This window comes from Oncorhynchus kisutch, linkage group LG18 (assembly GCF_002021735.2).
Source record: "Oncorhynchus kisutch isolate 150728-3 linkage group LG18, Okis_V2, whole genome shotgun sequence".
NCBI classification, from domain to species: Eukaryota; Metazoa; Chordata; class Actinopteri; order Salmoniformes; family Salmonidae; genus Oncorhynchus; species Oncorhynchus kisutch.
In genome coordinates this window covers 57877998-57895898 of record NC_034191.2, presented here as the reverse complement: position 1 = coordinate 57895898, position 17901 = coordinate 57877998, and the positions used below count along the sequence as shown (strand labels likewise).

The 17901-nt window shown below is 42.3% G+C and overlaps 1 protein-coding gene across 2 annotated transcripts in view; it reads right to left on the bottom strand.

Annotated features, from left to right (window-relative positions):
• The window catches only part of odad2 (outer dynein arm docking complex subunit 2), a 68778-nt gene that overhangs the window by 26560 nt on the left and 24317 nt on the right, over positions 1-17901 (bottom strand). For both annotated transcript variants that reach the window (XM_031796789.1, XM_031796788.1), the window contains exons 11-15: positions 7324-7470; positions 6709-6918; positions 5448-5681; positions 5123-5233; positions 4818-4972 (exon numbers count right to left, since the gene is read on the bottom strand). In XM_031796789.1, the coding sequence (XP_031652649.1) occupies positions 4818-4972; positions 5123-5233; positions 5448-5681; positions 6709-6918; positions 7324-7470 (857 nt within the window). The remainder of the gene's footprint in view (positions 1-4817; positions 4973-5122; positions 5234-5447; positions 5682-6708; positions 6919-7323; positions 7471-17901) is intronic.

The window sequence follows — 17901 nt, the reverse complement described above, 5'->3', positions numbered from 1 at the left end:
CGTGTTGCCCAGCAACAGCCCCAAAACATCACTGCTCTAGAGGAGATCTGCATGGAGGAATGGGCCAAAATACCAGCAACAGTGTGTGAAAACCTTGTGAAGACTTACAGAAAACGTTTGACCTCTGTCATTGCCAACAAAGGGTATATAACAAAGTTTTGAGATAAACTTTTGTTATTGACCAAATACTTATTTTTCCACCATAATTTGCAAATAAATTCATAAAAAATCCTACAATGTGATTTTCTGAAAATTACAGGCCTCTCTCATCTTTTTAAGTGGGAGAACTTGCACAATTGGTGGCTGACTAAATACTTTTTTGCCCCACTGTATATATACACACTATAATATATATATATATATATATATATACACACTATAATATATATATATATATAATAGTATTTCGTATTTATATATATATATATATTATAGTGTGTGTATGTGTATATATATATATATATATTTATTATAGTGTGTATACGCAGTATATGGACAGTATATGAATAGATGTGGTGTGTACAGAAGGTGTATACAGCAGTAGTTATATAGGATGAATCCTTGACTAGAATATATTATAAACATATAACATAATACATTATAAACATATAAAGTGTGTAAAACAGTATGTAAACATATATATATATATATATATATATATATATTCCGGATTCTAAAATTGCTCATCTTTATTTATTTATTTGTGTAAATGTTGGACTATGTATGTATAGTCATTGGATTGCTAGACATTTCTGCATTGTTGGAGCAAGAAACATAAGCATTTCTCTGCACCTGCGTTAACATCTGTAAAACTGTGTACCAGACCAATAAATGTTGATTTGATAGAATCTAAATACATATCGTATCGGCTCTTAAGCATTGTGATAATATCGTATTGTGAGGTCCCTGGAAATTACCAGACCTAGAATTCCCTTGTAATTGCACAAATAACTTTTGATAAATGGACTGCAAGTCATGCCTATTTTTGTTCAGCCAATCCCAGCTCGCGTAATTGGCAGAAGTAACACGAAACTGGCTGAATGAGCTCCTCGTACAAACAGTAGGCTCAATACAAGTGGAGGCATCATTAAGGCCTATCAAAAGGCACAGGGACCAAAGAGAGGCTTCTGTGTAGCAGTTCTATGACGAATTGTGTTGCTCTTTTTCTAAACACATCTGTTACAGTAACACATTCATTCACATTGGTGGTGCAAAGAATTTGAATGCTGCCTGTCTGTCCTTTTATACCACAGCTGCCTGTCTGTCATTTCAAGGACTACGGGAAAGGAAGAGAGCCTCGAAGACGTTCAATGGGAATCATAAAGGGCCTGGGAGACTTTCAGAAGGATACATTCTACTGTCTGACGTTGGACAGAAAAACAAACCTACTACAAAATGAAGGAGAGTGAACTGCTGCCTGAATAGGCCTAGAGGTCGGGTGAGCAGAGTTCTGCAGATAGAAACGGGAGGTAAGAAAGAAGTATCATTATGATACATAATGATGGTGTTCTGCTCATCATAGACTCTGGAAGAGAGGTAAGAGAAGGAGGACTGGATGCATAGTCAGTAATTGTAACTGAACCATACAATCTTGACCTCAAACATTATTGCGTTGGCAAATACAGTACGAGTCTTGGCGAGGACCACTTTCCATTGCAAAGTTATTCCCTCACTTGTTTGTTACAGGGCTTAGTTTTTACACAGCTTTTGTGTGTGTGCATAACACTTCCGTATATACGGTTCAAGGGGACACGTATCAATGCACCTATGCATCTGCTTTTAAATCTGCACAAAACAACAGTCCAAAACGTTCCTAGTGCGAGACAAGAGGTTTGAGAGGCCTTTTTATTAAGGCCTTTCATACATACAGGCTATAGGCTCCATATTGCAGATCTTAGGACAATGTCAATCTCTCGGCATTTAGCCGATGTAGACCTTTAAAACAAACACACTTAAATTATGAAGATAATTATATTTTTTGGCCATCAATGATCTCTTATGTTGATGCATCATTAATCAGGAAAATAGCTAACACATGTGTCTTCTTCTGGACTTTAGGGGAGGTCTCCCTCTCGCTCCACATATCTCAGGCCTGCATCCCACACACCCCTACTGTACAGTACAGCCATGCCATGTTAAAGATCACTCACACGAAAGCACACTGTCTGCTATTGGCCACAAGGGCTGCTTGAGTTGTTCATTTACTACTTGGGAATACAAAAAAAGCTCAACTCCCTCTCATTACTGTTTCTGTCAAATATATTCTAAAACGATTTTCGTCTCGAAACACCACTCGGCCCATGATTGATTCTGAAATTAACACAACGGCCCTTAACAACTCTTGACAAAAAACTCTATTACCGTTTGCAGCCGTTCCTTTTTGACAGTAATGACTTGGTCATGTGATTCCAAACCTGCGTCTTGACATTTTTACATGTTATTCAAATAACCCTGGGAGAGTTAAAAAAAATAAAAAAATAAAAATAAAAAACAGATCCACTCGCAAATGTAAGTGTGGATTAAAACAGTCTACTCTTCATAGTGCTGGTTTCCTCTCCGGCCTTCCTGGAGAACCCACGGCCAAATTTCTACCTTTATTCACACCAACCTCCCGAGCCGTCCAAAAAACTAAACACAAACACAGGAAGGCAACCGTTCAATGAAACATTGTAGTGGGTGATACGGCCCTTTGGGTCACTCTCTCACTGACTAGATTCCTTAGTTATCTATCACATTCCCCTTAATGAGTGTGAGGGTTTGATGCTTGCCAATGAAGTGTCAGAAAATTGCGGTTTAACATGTGATTATCAGTATCATTATTTATTTTTATTATTATTATTATGGACCATTTTTGCATAGCAACAGTATTATGAGTAAGTACGCTGAGAGAAGCGGCCTGTAATGGGAGCAAGTGCACAGGGTGCCACATTACTCATTGCCAGTGTAGTTCACTTGTTTTATCGCCGTGCCAGGCTGCACTCTAAAGGGCTCCCAATCTCTGCCATTTTTGTGTTATTCCATATGCATCTGAACTGGACTGAATAGGAAGGCTTGTTAAGTAGCCAGAGGACTGAAATGCAGTCTGAAAGGTTCACTTTGTTTCTTGAACTCTCTGCTGTATGAATTCTTTAGTCTTTATAACTAAATCTGTTGTTATCCAACACTCCTCGTTCTATGCAAACAGAACAGATGCTTTTGTTTATGAAAATAACCACTGGTCTGGTTGTCCACCATGAACTTGGCAACAGAGATAGTAATCTATATCCACCTGTTTTAAAAGAGAGCGTTATTGGCATGCTTCTATAATGGGATCATTGCTTAATTGACTGTGGCAACAGGCACTTGCTTCCAGTTGGGAAGACTTAACTTAGACTCTAAATGTAGGATATCATTCTGTCAGTTATGAAATATGAAGTGGAGAGAGGCCGGTGTGAGTGCTACTGGGACATTTTACTATTATTTTTTAAATTCCTCTGCAATTTTCAGGCCTACAGAGTTTTTGAGTCAGATGCTAGACATTTCCACATGATCTTAATTCATCACATAAAACTCCAAAAGCCTCTTTTATCGTAAAAACGTATTTAAAAAAAAAAAAAGCCACAGCCTTATCAGTTTGTTGGCTACGTTTCTGAAAATAAGCCTTGAATTTATTAAGAGGTTACGGTGGTATAAATGAATGCATATGGCTTGCATTGTCCCCTGAGTCACTCTGACAAATAAAATAAATACAGCAACAACAAAACAAGTCATGGGAGTACCTTTAGCAACCATTGAGCGCTGCCGGGGCACGGTTTTCAGGCATTATTTATTTTTGAGGGAAAATGACTGATTTAAAAAAATCATCCCACGCAAAATAAAGCCAGCCAGGAAAGATTCCAGAAAGTGTGACTGTTGAGGGGAACTAAATGACAATGAAATAAACGTGGGTATGCCGTAACATGACAAATGATTTAAGAGTCTGTCAGCTTTCCAACATTATGGAGGAGTCATTTTCGAGGCAGCTTTCTCTCAGTCCGCTTGCCCATGTTCATTACTGATGGGAGGAGAGCTGCTTTAGACACCAAAGGGTGTCTATAAAATAAACTCTTTACTTCATCTTTTGTTAACGGCTGAAAAGCGCACATTCCTCCTGCTAACAGTCACATAAAAGATCAGCGCTAATAGAATCTGTGTAGCTGCAAAACTTTACATTTTGTCCAAATAATCACTTCGGCCAGACACAACGTAAAGGACGAGACGTGACAACTTTTGGGAGTGGAAAAAGTGAGACTCACATATGAACACATGAGAGGTCTCGTAAAAACGCCACGTGATTGCAGCATACCATCCAAACCGCTATCACTAGGATTTCCATTGGAACGTACTGTAGACCCATCTCCCCATACTTTAAAGTTAGCTCTCTAAATTCCCATCAGACTCGTGACACTAAGTTTGCAAACATATTATCTGAGTATTACGAGCACCTATGGCTGCCCACTCAATACATGCTAAGTGGACATCAGTCAAAACAAAAATGTACTTCTGTGTGGGTAATTTGTCAAAGTCAGAGCCAGTCTAATTTTATAGGCTACCAGTAATTGCACCAACCTACCAATGACATAAGACATGCCCCACTCTAAAGTACCCCCCCCCCCCCCCCCCCCCACTACAGTAAATATGGGACCACGACCAGCAACACACAGTTTACCTCTGGTGCTGGTCAGGCTCCAGTCTGAGTGGGGCTGTAGTGATAATGAGGGTTAATAATAATGGGAAGGAGAGAAGGAGGGAGGGATGCCTGGATGGAGGGAGAGGGAGGGAGGGAGGAGTAACGTTACTTAGCCACGTTCTCCATGCTGATGGAGCACTTCCAGATGGCCCCAGTGGTGGCAGCCAGGAGCTGCTTGTTGTCTGCCTGGCTCAGCAGAGTCACCAGGGGCTGCAGGCCCTCGCACTGACGAACCAGGTCACGGGTACGCTTGTCTTCTGCACACTGAGACAGACAGACAAACATTGCTAGACATATTTTGGGATGTTTCTTGACCTAATGCTTGTGCATTGTCCACATTCCCAGCCTCAATTTATTCTTGTTTGTTTATGATGGACTGAAAACATTCTTAACATGAGTCATAACCATGGTTACCTTGAAGATGGCACTGGCACAGTGCATCTGTAGCTCGTGGTTGTCACAGTTGAGGTTTTTCACCAAGTCCTCAATCATACCCTCTGTCTGGATGGCAATCCTGTAACTTCTCTGGAAATGAACGTTCAGGGAAAACACATAGGCAGTCAATGACAGTGTTTTGGTTTGCAATGATGAATCACTAGGTGGTCCTCTTCAGGGTAGCACTCCATACCTTAATCTGCTACACATGCTGCCCACTAAACCATAGGTATACCCGACATGGACACACTATTCCCTATATAGGGCACTTCTTTTGGCCAGAGCCTCATAGTGAGCCCCTCACCTCGGAGGCACACTCCTGCAGGGTTCCCACGACAGGGATCAGCATGTTCTCGTGGGGAGACTTGAGCAGGCGAGCCAGAAGAGGGATGCCCCCGGCCTTGCGGATGGCCTCTTTGTTCCTGGTGCTCTTACTGCAGCTCCAGAGGGCCAGGGCCCCGCAGCGAGCCACCTCCACGTCCTTCTCCTGCTCCTCTGTCAGGGCCGCCGAGTCAGGCACGCAGTCTAGTAACTCTACCTGGGAACGAACACACACACACAGAGAACACACACTCAACGATTCCGTGTGCATCAAATAAAATATCTATCCGACATTGCGAGAGTGAATGTGAAAACCACAGGAAATGCTGTAATGATAGCTGTGGTTTCCGTTGACGCAATGTATTGAATGAGATTAGCAAAGTTGCTGGCCATGATTAGGTGCATAATTAAATCATATTACTATGTGAGCTGACAGAATAAAAAAACTGAGATTCAGAATGTGGAAAAAGAGCAGGTCTGCGTGTTGATGTTACAGTGTTGAAATCCCAGAGTGACCCTTTATGAGCGTCGGTCTGTGTGTCAGGGCTGTGTTAAAGCCATAGTTCCTGCACGGCCACTGAGACAGAGCAGGCAAAGCTATTACACATGTTATGCAGTTCAAAGGTGGTCTCAGTCTGTAGTTCAGCGTGAAATTAATCTCTCCACTGCAATGACTGCAATGAGCACATCCGATTTGGTGCTTGAGGATAAATATACAAGGCCCACAGGCTTTAATCACAGGTCGCTCTGTCAATAAACATCAACTCAGATCCAAGGATGTCAAAGGACATTCTATCCGTTTCCCCCCCCAATGACTTTGATGTTTTGTAACATAAAACTAGGGGAAAGGTGGGTGAGGGTGGCATGTATCAGGGAACCCAGTGTATGGAAACTGGAGGTACTTAGAAGAGCCAGTGCTGTGAAGAGCTGTGTGTTGCTGGGCTGTGTTCTGTAGAGGGGAGCCATAATTTGACTATATTGGACTATATTGCCTAAGGTTCTTCTTTGCTATAGCATGTGACTCCAAATGGGCTCTGTAGAGGGTCAGTTAGAGCGTGCTGCTGGGAACATCAGCAGGGCTGTGGGTTCATTTCCCGCACGGAATACATTCCCATATATTTATGTGTCACTGTCAATGTTTTGGATCAAAGCGTCTGTCTAAATAACATTAGCATTATGTTCCCTTATGCAAGGCTATGCGCTGCTGTGCTACAGCACAGTATATATCTTCCCACTAGACTCACCAGTCTCTTGATCCCTCCGTGCTGTCTGACTGTCCTTCTGGCCCGTCTGAACTTGGCCACGTTGGCGATGGTCTCTGCGGCCAGGTATTTTAGGTCCTTGTCTGGGGAGTCCAAGATCTTCACCATGGTCTGCAGGCCCCCCAGGTCAGCGATGGCCCGACGGATCTGAGAGTTACGGCTGATCTCCTTCAGAATCTTCAGAGAGCCAATCTAAACCATGCACGAAGACGGTAAGTCCACAGAGTACATCTCGCTAAATCTCCTTAGCGGGTAAAAAACGTTGGCTTGTATGAAGAAAAACTGCAAAGCCAATGTCAACAACATGGGCTAAACATCCATCAACAAGAGCACAAATAAAGAGGATTAGGTAAAGTGACCCCTAAAAATAGACAGCAGTTTCTAAAGAGTCTCAATATCAAGGCATGCTGTATAAAAAGCGCCCACACATCTCATTAGGTCTATTGAAGTCGAATTGCTTCCCTGTGTCTTTAAAGGACCTCCAGTCAGTACTCTGGGTATCTGAAACACTAGGCTGGCACACACAGCCCCCCCCCCCCCCCCCCACGGGCATCCAGGTCCGCTTGGCAGGGAGCAGGGACTGGGAGGGCTACTCACTTTGCATTTGATTTCTTCTGTATCCAGCAAGTTAATGAGGACTTCAAGGCCACCTACATCCCGGATGGCCAGTTGGCACGTCTCCTGGGCTAAATTAAAGTCCCTCATGGAGCACAGAGCAATCACAGTGGCCGTCTGGTTGCCTCCCTGAAATGAGAATGAAAACACGGCACCAATGAATAAAACGGCAGAGAAAATAATTAAAGAGACATTGAGAAAAATGAGGACACAGCGTCTCCCCTCCTTCCCTCTACTGATATCTCTCTTTAACCATGCCTGCTGGGGTTATTTTGTGACAGTTAAACACCGGTGGAGAGGAATGATCTGATATGGAATGGCATTAACTCGGACTCAAGATGCCTGTGGCCAGAAACCATAGACAATGACCCAAGTTGAAGATAAAAGAGAAAAATTAGCATTGAAATGTTGATTGAACATAATAATGAGTAAGCATTTCAAAAGACTCTCTGTTATGACAGTTGCTATACACACATAAAATAACTCTAAGCTTGTTTCTACCCAATTAACTACTTAGTAACTACTACTAAGCAAACAAGTGGTTTGGGAGTAAAAAAAAATATAAAAAAATCTTCTTTGATTTCACTTCAAGTGCCTCAATATATAGGAAGAGGATATTGAGCCAATTTGGGTTTATTGCCTCTTGAGTGCATCGTGCGCAAAAAGATGTAAAACAGGTGACTGGGGTCATTCTCTGACCTATATAATGATAGGTGATTGGGTTGACAGTGTTGGAAACATAACCAAACAATTTAGTTGAGATTGAGTGTGGCATTACACGCATAAAGAAGGAAGTTGGCGGAAGGTACAGTGCCTTGCGAAAGTATTCGGCCCCCTTGAACTTTGCGACCTTTTGCCACATTTCAGGCTTCAAACATAAAGATAGAAAACTGTATTTTTTTTGTGAAGAATCAACAACAAGTGGGACACAATCATGAAGTGGAATGACATTTATTGGATATTTCAAACTTTTTTAACAAATCAAAAACTGAAAAATTGGGCGTGCAAAATTATTCAGCCCCCTTAAGTTAATACTTTGTAGCGCCACCTTTTGCTGCGATTACAGCTGTAAGTCACTTGGGGTATGTCTCTATCAGTTTTGCACATCGAGAGACTGCCATTTTTTCCCATTCCTCCTTGCAAAACAGCTCGAGCTCAGTGAGGTTGGATGGAGAGCATTTGTGAACAGCAGTTTTCAGTTCTTTCCACAGATTCTCGATTGGATTCAGGTCTGGACTTTGACTTGGCCATTCCAACACCTGGATATGTTTATTTTTGAACCATTCCATTGTAGATTTTGCTTTATGTTTTGGATCATTGTCTTGTTGGAAGACAAATCTCCGTCCCAGTCTCAGGTCTTTTGCAGACTCCATCAGGTTTTCTTCCAGAATGGTCCTGTATTTGGCTCCATCCATCTTCCCATCAATTTTAACCATCTTCCCTGTCCCTGCTGAAGAAAAGTAGGCCCAAACCATGATGCTGCCACCACCATGTTTGACAGTGGGGATGGTGTGTTCAGGGTGATGAGCTGTGTTGCTTTTATGCCAAACATAACGTTTTGCATTGTTGCCAAAAAGTTCATTTTTGGTTTCATCTGACCAGAGCACCTTCTTCCACATGTTTGGTGTGTCTCCCAGGTGGCTTGTGGCAAACTTTAAACAACACTTTTTATGGATATCTTTAAGAAATGGCTTATCATGGGCCTCTTGGCTGCATCTCTGATCAGTGTTCTCCTTGTATGAGCTGAAAGTTTAGAGGGACAGCCAGGTCTTGGTAGATTTGCAGTGGTCTGATACTCCTTCCATTTCAATATTATCGCTTGCACAGTGCTCCTTGGGATGTTTAAAGCTTGGGAAATCTTTTTGTATCCAAATCCGGCTTTAAACTTCTTCACAACAGTATCTCGGACCTGCCTGGTGTGTTCTTTGTTCTTCATGATGCTCTCTGTGCTTTTAACGGACCTCTGAGACTATCACAGTGCAGGTGCATTTATACGGAGACTTGATTACACACAGGTGGATTGTATTTATCATCATTAGTCATTTAGGTCAACATTGGATCATTCAGAGATCCTTACTGAACTTCTGGAGAGAGTTTGCTGCACTGAAAGTAAATTTTGCACGCCCAATTTTTCAGGTTTTGATTTGTTAAAAAAGTTTGAAATATCCAATAAATGTCGTTCCACTTCATGATTGTGTCCCACTTGTTGTTGATTCTTCACAAAAAAATACAGTTTTATATCTTTATGTTTGAAGCCTGAAATGTGGCAAAAGGTCGCAAAGTTCAAGGGGGCCGAATACTTTCGCAAGGCACTGTAGATACAACAATTCTCAGACACTTAGTCTGTATTGTGTCTTCTTCCTGCAGTGTACCTTCTGTTGATGTGAAATATACTGAATAAAATACAAACACAACATGTAAAGTGTTGATCAGATGTTTCATTAGCTGATCACTGAAATGTTCCATACACACAACAAGCTTATTTCTCCAAAATGTTGTGTACACATTTGTTAACATCCTTGTTAGTGAGCATTTCTCCTTTGCCAAAATAATCCATCCACCTGACAGGTGTGGCATATCAATAAGCTGATTAAACAGCATGATCATTACACAGTTGCACCTTGTGCTGGGGACAATAAAAGGCCACTCTGAAATGTTTTGTCACACAACACAAAGCCACAGATGTCTCAAGTTTTGAGAGGGTGTGCAATTGCCATGGTGACTTGTAGGAATGTCCACCAGAGCTGTTGCCAGATAATTTAATTTTAATTTCTCTATTATAAGCCGCATCCAACGTTGTTTTAGAGAATTGCACAACCAGCCTCACAACTGCAGACCACGTGTAACTAAGCCAGCCCAGGAGCTCCACATCCGGCTTCTTCACCTGCGAGATCATCTGAGACCAGCCACCCGGACAGCTGATGAAACTGAGGAGTATTTCTGTCTGTAATAAAGCCCTTTTTTGGAGAAAAACACATTCGGATTGGCTGGGCCTGGCTCCCAAGTGGCTGCGCCCCTGCCCAGTCATGTGAAATCCATAGATCAGGGCATAATGAATTGATTTCACTTGACTGATTTCCTTATATGAACTGTAACTCAGTAAAATCATTGAAATTGTTGCATGTCGCATTTATATTTGTGTTCAGTATAGCTTAGACAGAACAAAACCCTCTGATTCCAGATTGAAACAACAGTTCCTCACAGTAGGTAGAAAATACGCTGGATGTAAGCTGGATGTGTTGCATGACTTTGAAATGTGACACGGCACCCTAAAGTCAAAATCTCCTGGCAAGTGAACAATCCAAATCTTATTGTTTCATTTTCTTTCTTTCTGTTCTTCTTTTAAATGAACCACAGATAGACGTGGAGATCAGTGAGTTCTTAGGGCACTACTGCAAAGCTGCTTTATTAGTTGCACACTTCACAAACATCTCCGACTCAGGACCATCCCAGGCAGATTACTCTGCCCACGCAGAGGGGACTCAAATCTCTTATGTAATGTACGCACTAACGTGAGATAGAAGAGCTATTTAAAAGGGGGGGGGGGGGGGGGCTATGGATAACAGTAAGTTCTACGCAGTTCATGTTATGGGAGTACAGTTAAAATCACTGTATCTGGGAGAACCGTGATATGAAGGAGTTCCCAAAAAGAGGTAGCCTGAAACACTGTTGTGAGCGGGATAATGGACACATGTGTTCCCCATATTATGACGTTGGCTTAAATGTGAACCTTTTGTCTATTAACAGCAGTGGATCTACTGCTTATGTAGTCTCCACCACCCCTTCTCACTCTTCAAAGGATTCAGTGGGGCTAGGATCCTACCTTGTAAAAACAAAACGCTATGTTTAGAACTGATACCACAGAGAAAACATCATATGCTTCCAGTTTTGTTAGCTTTGGTCTAGAAGTATTGTAGACATTCTTTAAAACATTGACAACATCTGACAATCTGTTAAGATGGATGTCTCTGACTCTCATCCAGCTAGCATGATAGGGGCAGATGTGCAGGCAGAGGGGGCAGATAGCCTACAACTCAACAATTGTCTGTCAAATTGCACACTATTCCCTATGTAGTACACTACCCTATGGGCCCTGGTCAAAAGTAGTGCACTATAAAGAGAATAGGGTACTATTTGGAAAGCAACCTCTGTCTGCATCTAAAGACTACAGCTTATGAAAGACACATGAATAAACTGTAAACATAACCAATGACTAGGGTTTACATAACATGATGAGGACATTTTTCGACAGTATTTATGTGACTTTGGGGCATTTGTGATTCGCCACAGAAAATAAACAATACTTCATAGATTTACACTTGTCACAATAAGGGGGGATAACAGGGAAGACTGCAGAGGTTAGGCTGCTATGTGTTTTGTTTATAGTAGTTTAAACCCAGGTGAACACGTCTGCTCCAAAACTGGGGAGGGACTCACTGCTCTATACATTTCACTACCAGCGGGATTTGGCAATGATAGAGATGACTAAATGTCCTCGTAAATTATATCCAGAGGAAAAATATATTTAAATATTTCACATTACAAAGTAGGGAAAGAATGAAGGGAATTCAGTATTCATAAATACAGTATATACTCTCGTGATCTGGTGAATGCAGTCAATTACCAATATTAACGTAGCAAAAAAAAGAAGCATCCTCTCACTGTCAACTGCGTTTATTTTCAGCAAACTTAACATGTGTAAATATTTGTATGAACATAACAAGATTCAACAACTGAGACGTAAACTGAACAAGTTCCACAGACATGTGACTAACAGAAACGGAATAATGTGTCCCTGAACAAAGGAGGGGGGGGGGGTCAAAATCAAAAGTAACAGTCAGTATCTGGTGTGGCCACCAGCTGCATTAAGTACTGCAGTGCATCTCATCCTCATGGACAGAAGCAGATTTGCCAGTTCTTGCTGTGAGATGTTACCCTACTCTTCCACCAAGGCACCTGCAAGTTCCTGGACATTTCTGGGGGGGAATGGCCCTAGCCCTCATCCTCTGATCCAACAGGTCCCAGGGATTGAGATCCGGGCTCTTCGCTGGCCATAGCAGAACACTGACATTCCTGTCTTGCAGGAAATCACACACAAAATGAGCAGTATGGCTGGTGGCATTGTCATGCTGGAGGGTCATGTCAGGATGAGCCTGCAGAAAGGGTACCACATGAGGGAGGAGGATGTCTTCCCTGTAACGCACAGCGTTGAGATTGCCTGCAATGACAACAAGCTCAGTCCGATGATGCTGTGATACACTGCCCCAGACCATGAGGAACCCTCCACCTCCAAATCGATCCCGCTCCTATCATGACACAAGGCGAGACCCAGATGCAGACACATGAGGCAGATGGTTGAAGTCTTACAATGTTTATTAATCCAAAAGGAGTAGGAAGGAGAATGGTCGTGGTCAAGGCAAAAGGTCAAAACCAGAACAGAGTGGCAGACAGGCTCGGGGTCAAGGCAGGCAGAATGGTCAGGCAGGCGAGTACAGAGTCCAGAACAGGCAAGGGTCAAAACTGGGAGGACTAGAAAAAGGAGAATGCAAAAAAGCAGGAGAACAGGAAAAACACTGGTTGACTTGAAAACACAAACAAGACGAACTGGCTCCTTTCTTTTGATGTTTTTCAGAGTCAGTAGAAAGGCCTCTTTGGTGTCCTAGGTTTTCAGAACTGTGACCTTAACTGCCGACCATCTGTAAACTGTTAGTGTCTTAACGACCGATCCACAGGTACATGTTCATTAATTGTTTATGGTTCATTGAACCAGCATGGGAAACAGTGTTTAAACCCTTTACAATGAAGATCTGTGAAGTTATTTGGATTTTTACAAATTACCTTTGAAAGACAGGGTCCTGAAAAAGGGACATTTATTTTTTTAGCTGAGTTTATAAAACAAGCATTTCTTATGGTCCATTAATTCAGACACATACATTAAAAACTGAGCAAGTGCAACAGGTACTAAGTAAGCCCTGGGAAGTAGACATTGCATAAAGGGAATTTACGTGTTAAGGTCGCTCTGGAATTCACACCAGACATGCAGCGCTGGATGATCATCATTAATCAACAACTCAATGGTCCTTCCTCAGGTAAATTATAGAGACCATTGTATAAAAGATGTATCTACTAATCAAATACCCTTATGGGACTCAAACTGTTTTACAACCAATTAAAAAACTATCAGGGATACAATTTAATTAAAGGAGTTAACCTGATATCACCTATTAAAATAAAGTCTGCTTTTGTCTCCCCCATTGTTTAGACCTCCTCACCACCAGAAATGTCTGAAACCTTCACTGCTTGATACAACTAATTGCAAACAGCAAGGAAATAACCTGTGTGTGTGTGTGTGTGTGTGTGTGTGTGTGTGTGTGTGTGTGTGTGTGTGTGTGTGTGTGTGTTTGTGCCACAGAGCTGGATCTATGACATGTGGGGTGGAGCCACTATCTGTGTTCCTACTGCCTGTGATCCTACTGCCTGTGATCCTACTGCCTGTGTCCCTACTGTCTGTGTTCCTACTGCCTGTGATCCTACTGCCTGTGATCCTACTGTCTGTGTTCCTACTGCCTGTGATCCTACTGCCTGTGTTCCTACTGCCTGTGTTCCTACTGCCTGTGATCCTACTGCCTGTTATCCTACTGCCTGTGTTCCTACTGCCTGTGTTCCTACTGCCTGTGTTCCTACTGTCTGTGTTCCTACTGCCTGTGTTCCTACTGCCTGTGTTCCTACTGCCTGTGTTCCTACTGCCTGTGTTCCTACTGCCTGTGTTCCTAATGTCTGTGTTCCTACTGTCTGTGATCCTACTGTCTGTGTTCCTACTGTCAGTGTTCCTACTGTCTGTGTTCCTACTGCCTGTGTTCCTACTGTCTGTGCTCCTCGACCTCAGTCGGTGCAAGAAAGAATCAACCAGCTTGGCTGGGGCCACATCCCGGATTCATGTGGTTTATACTATTCTGTCGTTTCTGAAGCAGACTAGCCATGTAGGGTACAGATGAAGAAAATGTAGCCATCTACTGCCAAGTCCATTATGGGTAAGGAATAGGGAAAGAATGATTGGTGGTTCTCTCTTACTTCACATTGGACATAGGATTGTGTATAAAATAAAATGTTGAGCATATGACTGGCCCTGCTGTCTTGTAGCGGCTAGTGAAATAATACAGTTTTGTCAGGCGTCCAAACGTTTTGTGGTATTTTCTGTCACTAAAAAGTTGTTTAATTTAAAAAGTATGGAAATAGGTACAGACATTCATAGTGAAAATGACTGTGTCTGGTGCAAAAGTAGCCCACTTAATTTCTATGGGTTTCCAAAATAATGGTTCAAACTGATGTGTGTTGTATTTATATTTTCCCTTTTAGTCCGAGGCTTATTATCAACCATCATTTTTTTCCCTGGTAGTTAATTAAGAAACTATTTCTGAAAATGTCTTTATAACATGTTAACAGAGCTGAATACTCTGTTCAAAGCTCCGAAACACCTAATTCATTGGAAATAATGCTTCACTTGTAGAAATTAAGTTAATGTGAGTGTAGAGACTGACCCTGGCTCTTTTGTATGGCAGGAGAACTTATGGGGTCTGTAGTTCTGCTACTGACCAGCAGAGGGTGGACAACCTCAACCAGGGTTAAACAAAGTGTCATCATCGTGGATGGACGTGGGGAGCACTCTAGACGCTTAAGTAAATCATGACACCTACTTACATCACCTTCCTCTTTGCAATATCTTAAATTTTACTTGGAAATTAATATACATAATAATTCTATTGTTTATTATAAAATGATTGCATCAGTTACTTTTTCTCAGGACATAAAACAAAATATACTGTAATCTCATTATTATAAGACAATATAAACTAAAGGACATGATCTAATGCTAATATATGAAAATATATATTAGGGACAAATAAGGGATCCTCTAATGTGTTATTATGTGGCAGTAAAATGAAGAAGCCACCTATGCAACAAAAATGATCACATTCTAGCCGTCATTGTAAACACTTACACAATAGACAACCTTTGAGTGTGGTTTGCTAAGTAATAAACATGTTAATACATTTGGCGCCTAAATATTTTTTGCTAATCATCACTTAAGCCACTTATCGCCAATGCTTTATCAAAAAAAAAGCAGAGCACAAATTAGGGTAATTGGTAGCAGCTATGGCGACAGCACATTATATGAAACTGTTAAGTTGTCATGTATCTAATTCTAGCAAATGAGGCAGTTTGGCTTCAGCTTGTGGTTACCTACAGTGCATATTGATGGCAATTACGTGGTATGGAAACTTTACTGTATATTCTTCAATCTGAGAGACCGCTACCATATAGGGAAATGTATCCATATTATTACTTTTTACACCTTTGTACAGACTCGGGAGAGGCGAAGGTTGAGAGCCATGCGTCCTCTGAAACACGACCCCACCAAGTCGCACTGCTTCTTGACACACTGCTTGCTTAACCCTGAAGCCAGCCACACCAATGTGTCAGAGGAAACACCGTACAGCTGGCGACCATAGTCAGCATGCATGCGCCCCGAAAGGACATCCCCGACCGGCCAAACCCTCCCCTAACCCGGACGCCGCTGGGCAAATTGTGCGCAGCCTCACGGGTCTCCCGGTCGCAGCCGGCTGGAATACAGGGTCTGTAGTGATGCCTCTAGCATTGTTGTAGATTTCTGTAACAGTTAGCGTACCTGTGTAATATTGACATAGGCTCAGAAACACTTGTTTCACAAAATGGTCCTGTTCTATCAATTTCTGTGCTGATCAGTGGGTAGTTGATTACCTCTGTCAAATTAATATGTTTAAAGTGATTAAAGATTAAAGTGTGTATTTGTATTTATTTTTGCAATAAAGATGGTGATGCTTCAACAATTAACATTTACAATAGGCCTATTTATAAAAACACATACAGCCTAATGATATACAGTATTATTTTAATAGCAGGACCCTGTGCATTCCATTATTCCACTGAAGAGTATGAATTAGGCAGTTTGAGAAGGTTTGAATCCTAAGCAACCTGCATACAAAATGTTTGAAGTAATAGACCAACATAGCTACTGTAGTAGGTCAAAGCTGTGTGCTGGACAACCTTGGTCGAGCATGAGTTGAGTAGGCATTGTGGTGTCAATTTCCTTTCTTTTTCAGCTTCAGACCAATGCCTACTCTTCACTTAATTTCCAAGGTTTTCATATCGGAAGGTGATTACACAACATAATTATACAACATAACACAGCAATATAGTCAAGTTAAAATACACCATAACGGAAAATGGCAACAGAAATAATGTAGTTATTAGTATTTATTTAATATTCACAGCAAAATAATCAACATGTAGCCTACCCATTAACAATTTACTGTACATACATTATTGACTGTCACTTTAGGTGGCTCGGAGAGCAATGCATGAAGTGGCACAAATTGCTCTGTGTTCTGTGCCAGCAGAGGGCCTGTGCTACTTCTCTCCCTGACATCCTAGTTATACATCTTGGTGGAGATGACTTGGGACACACCAAAGAGACGGCACTGGTGTGGCTGATGTGCGGATTTAGAGGTGGTCATCCGAATGTTTCCCGGGACAGCGGTGGTCTTCTCTGATATCGCACAGCGGAGGAGCTGGATGTTCCAGTGGGACCAGAAGTTAACCAAATGCATAGAGTGGGCCCAGCACGATAAACATTTCAGGGAACACAATCCACCACCCAGCCATAAAGCAGTGTGTTCCTGGGATGTACCCTAGGGGTTGGAGTGCATCTGATGCATGAGGGCAACAACGTATTCCTTGAGAGTTGGTCTCTCCAGTATCCACCGTTCTCTCCTCCGTAGTAGCAAGATGGAGTAGGGTGCAATTGCGGCCCACAATTCAGGGTGGTCCTACATGTGGGCATTCCTTCATCTGCAGGAACCTCTCTTTATACTTCTTGTGGTCCATTTTTTAGAAAAGCTAGGACACCGGTACACAGGCGAGAGCGCTCCAGGACAGTAGGTGGCAGTAACGTGCCATAACGTTGGATGCCAACAGCCGATAAACCCCACAGAAGAAGAGGTGGGGGTGACAACATAGGTAGCTAGCTAGCTAGGGACAACGGTAGACAGTGTCCATCCCCAAAAGTCGGGCACTATTTTTCTGCAGTTCTACTAGTTAGCTAGCAAGCTAGCACTCAGCAGGCGGGCTAGGTAGCTAGCTAGCTAACAATAGCTAGAACACCGGTAGACAGTGTATTTCGCGCTCCCCTCCTGTTGTGCACTGTTTCAGAAGGTCTGTTAACGATGGCAAGGGCAGGTGTTCTGCAGGTGGGAGTGAAGGACACTGTGTGCTAGCTAGTTACCCAGCTAGTTAACTAGCTAGATAGGAGGACTCACATAGCAGGCGGGAGGCAACACCAGGTAGCTATGCAGGAACCAATGGGATGCTCGAATGGAACAGGCCGCAGTCGTAAGCACCACAGCCCCTGTCCATTGCCATTCAACGATGCTCTTTTAAGAGCATCCTAATCATTGAAAATAAGCACACACCATACCGTGTGTGGAGAGGTGTGTGTCGGGACTGGGAGGGCGGTGTCAACAC